Source organism: Lipotes vexillifer, unplaced genomic scaffold (assembly GCF_000442215.2).
Source record: "Lipotes vexillifer unplaced genomic scaffold, Lipotes_vexillifer_v1.1 scaffold1417, whole genome shotgun sequence".
Classification (NCBI taxonomy): domain Eukaryota; kingdom Metazoa; phylum Chordata; class Mammalia; order Artiodactyla; family Lipotidae; genus Lipotes; species Lipotes vexillifer.
The window spans coordinates 273,349-281,523 of NW_006778171.1; the positions used below are offsets into that span (position 1 = coordinate 273,349).

Genomic DNA, 8,175 nt, shown 5'->3' on the forward strand with positions numbered 1-8,175 from the left:
AAACCAGCTTCCTGTTCAGCAGGGCCCTGGAGCAAAGGCAGGAGGTGTGCAGGATGCGGGTCATTCAGCTGAGCGACCCAGGCCCACAGGCCTCTGGGTCAAGCTGGCCAGGTCCCCTCGCACTGACTGTGGGACCCTGGGCAGGTCACCTGCTGAATGCGTGATCACCTGTAAAGGGCTCACACCCACTCATGGCGCAGAGAGGGCTCCCTCAGGAGCTGCCATCAAACTTACCCAACAAGCGAGGGTCCCTGGAAATCTCACCAAGTCCCCATCACTGGGGGCCAACAGCCCAGTCAGCCATCCCCTGACTTATGGAGTTGTCACTGCACACGTATCCAGCACCAGAGGGGAGGCATCAGGGAGCTCCTCTCTTGCCCGACACAGAGGGGCTGGAAAGTTCCATCTGCACCCAGAGCCCCACACCTGCACTCTGCCTGACGGTGGCTCAGGGGGTGCTATGCTCTGTCTCTCCCCCAGGTCACCAACTCAGGTCAGGGGGCCTTTGCTTACCAGGGCCACCCCACTGGACACTCATCCCACTCACAGGGACACCAGGTCACAGGCCTCACACCCAGAGAGAAGCATGAGCCAGGGAAAGGGGTCTGGTCACTGTGACATAAAAGGAAAGGAAGGCAGAAAAATGATGCTTACACGGGGGAGGACTCGGGGTACGTGGGCCCCCCCATATCCGAAGGCTGCTGGGAAGGAGGGCGACTTGTGTTCGGATCGAGGCCACAGGGCAGCAGTCACTGGGAAGTGTTTTTTTGTTTTGTTTTGTTTTTTAACATCTTTATTGGGGTATAATTGCTTTACAATGGTGTGTTAGTTTCTGCTTTATAACGAAGTGAATCAGTTATACATATACATATGTTCCCATATCTCTTCCCTCTTGCATCTCCCTCCCTCCCACCCTCCCTATCCCACCCCTCCAGGCGGTCACAAAGCACCAAGCTGATCTCCCTGTGCTATGCGACTGCTTCCCACTAGCTATCTACCTTACATTTGGTAGTGTATATATGTCCATGCCTCTCTCTCGCTTTGAATCAACAAAGGAAAAGGCTTCTTAGAAGCAGAACAATCCAGCAGCGCAACAGGTTGCCTGGGGCTGAAAGCATCCCATGCAAATGTGTCCTCCAGAAGCCACGTGGACCTCAGGCGTTACAGCCAAGAGCAGGCTGCTTGGGTTCAAGATCTCTGCCTTGGTTTTCCCTCAGTTGTAAAGTGGAGATAATAATGGTGCCTGCCTCGTGAGGTTTCTGAGTATAAAATGAGATCATAAGCGTAACCAGCTTGACCCAGAGTCTGGCTCATGGGAGCACTCCACTACTGCTAGATGCTGTTATTGCCTCGTTACAAAGGGGGGTGGAAACACCAGGAGAATGAGGTTAATCCCAGGAGGCTTCACGGCAGAGGTGATATCTGAGCTGGCACTGGAAGGTGATGGAAGGGGAACGGGGTCTGGGACTTGGAAGTTGGGGCCCATAGGGAGGTGTGTATGGCAGGAGATGAGAGGAAGGGTGCTGGCCTCAGAGGTAGAGTCATGGGGAGTACCCCAGCAGCCCCCGGTGACCACCTGGGACTCAACAGCCTCATCTGCAAAAGAGGCAATGACGCTCCCTTCCGGGTGGCTGTGAACCACAGGGAGGCCACAGATCTAAATGTACAGACATGCCTGGTTTATGTATAGAACTAGGGAAATGGCCACTGCACTGCAATAATCCACTGAGCACCAACTGCATATACCACCTTCTCAGACATTCTTAGACATCCCAGGAGGTGGGAGCAGACAAGGCAGGTCTTCTGCCACCACAGCCCGATCCACTGGGGCAGGCACGGATCTTCTGGGTCCTCAGGTTCCGGGCAACTGGAGCCAGCTGTGGCTGCTGAGAGCCCTGATGGCCCATGTGCATCACCCATGCCTTGAACAAGGGACCTGGGGACCTGCATCAGGTGAGCGTTCATGAAAAGCACCAACAAAGGACCCCAGAGGTGGGGACAGAGCCTGGCGTGCAACCAACAGATGAAGGGATAGCTGTTCAAGTGCCACACTGCACCCTGCTTTGTGGACACACAAAATGCCGGGGCCAGGAGAGGCAGAGTTCAAGTCAGGAATGACAAACCCAGACACGCTCAGATATCCAGATGGTGTCTGCCATCGGGATGATGGCTATCATGCCCTTAAAACTGAGGTCACCTCTGCCTCAGCCAGGGGTCGATCCCCAGGTGTGGACAGGGCCGGTCGTGCAAGTGGCAGCAGATGAGGCACATGCCAAGCAGCTGGCCAGAGCGGGAGAGAGCTACTGACCTTAGGTCAGTCCAACCTGGCCCCCGTGAACCTCACAACACGGATGAATTACCAAGCCAGGAGCCGCCAGAAGAGCATCTCAACCTATACACCCTCCTTAGGCCACCAACAGAAACCACAGATGCAGGCCTCTCTCTCTGTGCCTCAACTTCCCCATCTATAGAATGGGTTATACCAATAGTACCTGCTTCTCGGGGAGGGTTGCTGGGAGGATTAGATGAGCTAACGCAAGTGAACACCCCACAGACACAAAAGATGACAACTTTGACGGCACCCGCTGGCTTGGCCGGCCCCTGTATGGTTTTCCTCCAGGCCGGGGAGGCAGCACGGAGGGATGGGAAGGATTTAAAGTCACATTATGCCCTGGCATCCCCAATCACCCAACAAGGCCACCTCACTCCTTGGGCTTCACTTTCATCTCTTAACCAGTTCACAGGTTTGTCATGGAGATCAAACAGGATGCAGTATGCAAAGAGGCTTTGGAAACTGCAGGGCACGGAGGTGGGCAGGTGCCCATGCACCCAGCATAAAGACGCGGCTCACACATCCACGTGGGTGGCAACCAGGGAGCCAGCCAAGGCCACTCTTCGAGGCCTGGGTGACCTACTTGTGTCTCCCACATCACCCTTCCGCATCTAGGTGAGGGCCTCCATTTTACCATCTCTCATGTTTCCCAAAAAACAAGTTTCCAGAAGATCAATATCCTAACTTACTCCTCAACCAACACAGCTGCTTCCATCCTCAGAGGCCACCCAGACGCAGGGGAGAAGGCTCTGTCCCCAGGCCCGGCTGCAATCCCGCCCCTTTCAGCAGCTGTTCTTCCCCGAAAAACAGTCCAGAGCAAGATTTCCCTCCCCAAAGTGAGCACTTCCAGCAACCCATGTACAGGGCCAGCCAGGCCCCACCCCTCCACATCCCGTCAGATGGAGTGTGAACACAAGGGCTCTGCAGTGGGCCACCTCTGACTCCTGGTCCTGCCACGCAGAGCTATGACCACCCAGTGCCTCAACCTCCCCATCTGCAAAATGGGTTACATGGATAGTACTGACCTCCTGGGGAGGGATGCTTAGCTGAGCCTGCATATGCCAAGGCTCAGATTGGGTCCTGGCACTAAGTAAGTGCGATGGGTTGCCCTTTTGTTACTGTCTGCCCTCCTTCCGGAACTGAAGGGATTTTAATGTTTGGTAAGTGATCTGTCGTATGTTTACAACCTTTGCCTAAAAGAAAGTTTAGGGATGGGTCTTCCCCGTTATTAAAAGTAAGTAATATTGATCATTTTGGAAGATAAAGGAAAGAAAGAAGAAATTTTAAAAACCACAAGGTCAATTTTGCACATCTGGGGTCAGCCCATATCGGTGTCTCGTCCTGTTCCCATCACTCCACAGGTCATCTCTGCAGCTCAGTGGACCCCTCCTGGGGGCAAAAGCAGCATCTCATCCGCTTCCAGGGCCACTCACCTTGAACCTCTCGGTAACACCCTCGGTGATGCTGACGGTGAACTCTGCTATCTTGGGAGGACGTGCTTTGCCTTTCTTGCGGTCAGGTTCATATTCAGTCTTAGTTTTCACGACCACCTTGTCCAGGAAACAGAAGCAAACAGTCAGTAGTACAGCCAGATACATTCAGACACACCTGTCCAAAGAGGACAGGTGGGGAAACCCTCGTTCAAAGTCACCATTTCACCAGCAAGTATTTCACAGAAAGAATGAGAACAGCCACCACTTATTAGAAATCTCCTCTGTGCCGAGACTTTCAGCACATTACCATTAATAATCCTGATAGCAGCCCCAGGAGGAAAAAATGATAACGGAGGGGCAGGGAAGTTAAGTACATTGGTCAAGGCCACGTAGCTAGTAGGTGGCAGGGCTGAGAGTAGTCAGCAGGGCTCCTGACTCCTAATTTGGCGCTCCCTTCACTGCCCAGAGTTTCATCGGCCCAGGTGGTGGGAAGGATGCGCTGATTTTTTCACTGGTCTTCATATGCCGCCACGGCTAAAACAAGAAGATTCAAGGGCACTATTTCCCTCCAGCACTAGGAAGGAGCAGGCAGCCAGCCTTCAAGCAAATCGACCTTGGGGAATCTGTCGCTACCCCACCACCCTCCTCTCTCCCTTGTCTTGGCAACAGCCCTTAAAGAGTCTCCCTGCTCTGTCCCCCCTCCACTCTCCGCTGTGAATCGGGAGATGTTTTTCCAACCACGAAATCTGCTCCGCCTCTGCCCCTCTGGCCCACCCCCCAGCTTCAGCTGCGCCCTAACCCACCCCTCGCCCTAACCCACCCCTCGAGCCTCCACCTTCGGATGCTCACAGCCTCTCCGCACCATCACTGCCCCCATCACACCCCGTTGCCAGGGCTGTTTCCTTCTCTGTCCCCATTGCACGCGGAGGCGAGGTGTCCGGGAGCAGTGTCCAGGGGCTATGTGTGTCTAGTCCTCAAATGCCCACCCCCTAGAGCAGAAGCCAGGAAGTTGGACTGGAGAGAGACAGCCCCCCACCCTCTTCCTCACCCAAGTGACAACGCCCTTCACTGGGTGAACCACAGCGTGGGGACACACTGCCCTCCGTGATGCTGGGACCCAGCACAGAACAAGCACTCAGGACACCGTGGGCGCTCCCAGACTGAGCCATGACACCAGACCCACCCTCAGGAAGAAAGTGGCCCACGCCATGCGACACTGAAAAGTGATCCAAGGGCCACACCCCTTTCAAGCACACTCTTGCCTCCCTCCTCCCTTCCGTTACATGCAGCTCTCCCTGCGCTCAGTGCGACAGCCTGCGTGCCCACCCTGGGGGCACCCATCTCTAGGGTAGCACCTGGGCCTCACCCTGCCATCCTCGAACCCCAACTGTACCTGAGTAACTGTGGGACCCTGAGCACACCCTTGGCTACTTGGAACCTCAGTTTCCCGGCCTGTGATATGGGTGCAAGGCCTATCTGGTAGGGCTACTGTGAGGAGGAGGGAATCCACGGGACCCTGAGCCCAGTGGGGACCCTGAGCCCAGTGGGGACCCGGTCAGGATCCCATCAGCCCGGATTCCATCTGCCTCTGCCACTAACAAGCTTCAGGCAAGTTCCTTAAACTCTCTGTGTCTCCATTTCCACACCTGTAAAATGGGGTAACAGTGGTAGTTACCTCCTAACGTCGGTGTGTTAAAGTAACTGAAAGCCATAAAGCATGCAGACAAGTGCCTGGTGAGTAATAAGCATTCAAACACTCAGCTGAGACTGGCCCTGAGGCTGCTACCAGCTCTGTGACTACTGGCACTGTTGCACCTCAGAACCTCGTGCTCAGCACACATTCTATTTACAACCTTAACTGTGTTATCAGCCCTCGGACACATGTCCCCTGGGACAGGTGACATCACCTCCCTGAACCCTAGCTGGGAGCAACATGTTGCCGCTGTTCGGGTTAAGAGATGTCTCGTGAGAGTGCGGTCGGGCTCCAAGCAGGGCAGAGCAAGGGGCCCCGCCAGAGCTTCCGCATTCTGGAGGATGGTAGCCTTCAGCCAAGTGACCTTGCGCACGTCCTATAAACTCCTGGAGACTCGGTTTCCTCATCTGTGACCTCAGAAATCTGGCCCAACCATCACTCCCTGCTAGAATGCCCATCTCTGGAGCATCTCAGGGATGGGAGACTCATCACCTTCAGAGCTGCTTAGGTTAGACTTGATGGCCTGATTGGCTGGCCAAAATTTCATACCTGCCTGAAACCTCCTCCCTGGTATAAGCCAACTATGTGCCAGACGGTTCGGGAATGGAAAGACTGAGGACGAAAGAGGAGGCTGAGTGGAGGCAATCACCTGATAGAGGTACTTCCTGGGGATGCGGTGTCCCTGGCACAGGCTGAGGCAAGAGGGGAAGGTGGGCACGGTGGTGCCAGGCTGGGCTAACTGGGCAAGTCTGACACCTAGACAGGGAAGGGGGAGGCGGAAGCCGAGTCCTCAGGCAGCCCTGCCCCTCCCACAAAGCTTCTTTTAGACCACCGACGCCTGACCCAGGTGCACAGTTGTGACCAGCTGATCCTCTTTTCTTGAAATAAAACACCTGTTCCACCATCGCTCTGGCCCCTGCCCCCTGCTCTCCTACCCAAACACAGACAACAGAGTTGGGGGAATCAAAACCACTTTGGGGAACTGAGTAAGGCTATCAAAAGGCCCACCATGGGAATAACGAAAGGAAGGACCCATGGCAGGGAGAGTCTCTCATCCCCACCCCTGCCCCACGGCCAGTAATCACCAACATGCACCAAATAACCCACAAGCCCTGAGTCAGAACCTCCCTGCCAGGCAGTAAATGAAATAATTAACGCCAGCACACTTGGGGGAACAGAGTGCGCTTCCTCGTGGCTGGGATGATTTTGAAAAGCTGCAAGGTGGTCAGAATGGATGTGTGTGGATAATTTTAGGTTTGAGTTTTACAATATAATTGTCTAGACTTTTAAGCGTTTTTAATGTTAACTCTTGAAAATATTGTTCTTAATGGACCCAAACTACTTGATTGCAGGCGGTATTCAAGAAAGAGGGGATTCCTTAAATTCAACAAAAAGAAAAAAAAAAAGAAAAAAATCCCGCTTTAAGGAGAGGATGATGAATGGCTGTCCCCAGTTACCCTAATACTGAGAAGCACGAGTGCTTATTTGGAGATTTCACAAAAGGAACAAAGAGAGGAAGGAGGCGGTGTAGGAGCGCGCACCCTGCCGCATCTACCGCCGATGTGGGAGGGGTGGGCGCAGAGGGTAAGGAGGGGGATTCAGCCCCTAGGGAGGGCCCATCTGGCCAAGGAGAGGGGCCTCTCCACCCCAAAGGGGCAAATCGGGCTGAAACTGCATCATCCGGGAAGGCACGAGGGACAGCCGCACCACTCCTGGGCTCACCCCAGAACCAGAGCTCCTGGTACCCCGGGGCAGGGACGAACGGGGCTGGGTTGTAGGTGGAGGGGCCAGGGGCCTCTCTCTGACAAGAGTCCCACGAAAATCAAGAAGGGACCCTACCCCTACCGCGTTCCATTGTCAGGAAGAAGCTGTCATCTAAGGCGGGGCGGGGGAGGGCCAGATCACCCGATCCAGAATCCCGCGCGGGTACGTGGTCCTCCGAGGGGCGTCCTCCACCCCGCCCGAGCCCGCCCCCAGTTCGCATCCCCAGCGCACGCGGCGCGTTTCTTTTGTTGCGGCCGCCACCCGAGATTTGGGGGTGCGCACCCGGCGGTCCTGGGTACCGGGGGCCTCTCACCTTATCCGGGGGCGGGAACTGCAGTTGATTGACATCAAGGGGAGTCATCAGGGGGATGGTGTCGAAGCCATCCTCCAGCAGCGGCTGCTTGGTGCCCTTCTCCGCGAAATTGTTCCCCAACTTCACCATGGTTCCGGGAGACCCGAGGCTGCCGCCTGCGGAGCGAGGGCCGGGCGGGAGTCACCTCGAGCAAGACCCACCCGCTGTCCCGGGCGTCGGCGAGCTCTCCGGCCCCCGCCTCGTCTCCGAGGAGGGGTCGTGAGGACGCAGAGGTCGCGGCCCGAGGGCTGGAGGGGGTGAGTGCTGTGTATTTATGGACTCACCCGCTGGGCAAAAGCGCCGAGCTCAGGGACGCCTAGCAGCCGGGGAGGGGGCGCCGCCCCTGCCCGCGGGTCTAGACGCGTCCCCGGTCCTGGCGACGCCTCGCCGGTGACCTGCCCAGGGACCCCTGTCCCTCCCACCTAGGGAGATGCGCGGCCCGGTACCCGGCTCCCCGGCGGAAGGGTCCAACCCGGGCGCCCCGCGGCCCCGCCTGCCGGCCAGCACTCACCCCACGCCCGGCTCTGGCAGGTCTGGACTCCGACCGCACTCCGAGCCTCCGCGTCGCCCGCTCCCGCTCACAGCAATGGCAGAGGCGGCG

The 8,175-nt window shown here is 56.3% G+C and overlaps 1 protein-coding gene across 2 annotated transcripts in view; it reads right to left on the minus strand.

Annotated features, from left to right (window-relative positions):
* NSG1 (neuronal vesicle trafficking associated 1) overlaps nucleotides 1-7,664 on the minus strand; it is a 30,530-nt gene extending 22,866 nt beyond the window's left edge. The window contains exons 1-2 of one of the 2 annotated variants that reach the window (XM_007451502.1): nucleotides 7,536-7,664; nucleotides 3,802-3,882 (exon numbers count right to left, since the gene is read on the minus strand). In XM_007451502.1, the coding sequence (XP_007451564.1) occupies nucleotides 3,802-3,882; nucleotides 7,536-7,664 (210 nt within the window). Of the gene's footprint in view, nucleotides 1-3,765; nucleotides 3,883-7,535 lie in introns of both variants that reach the window. The other variant, XM_007451501.1, reaches the window with a different exon arrangement.
* Nucleotides 7,665-8,175: the final 511 nt, after the last annotated feature.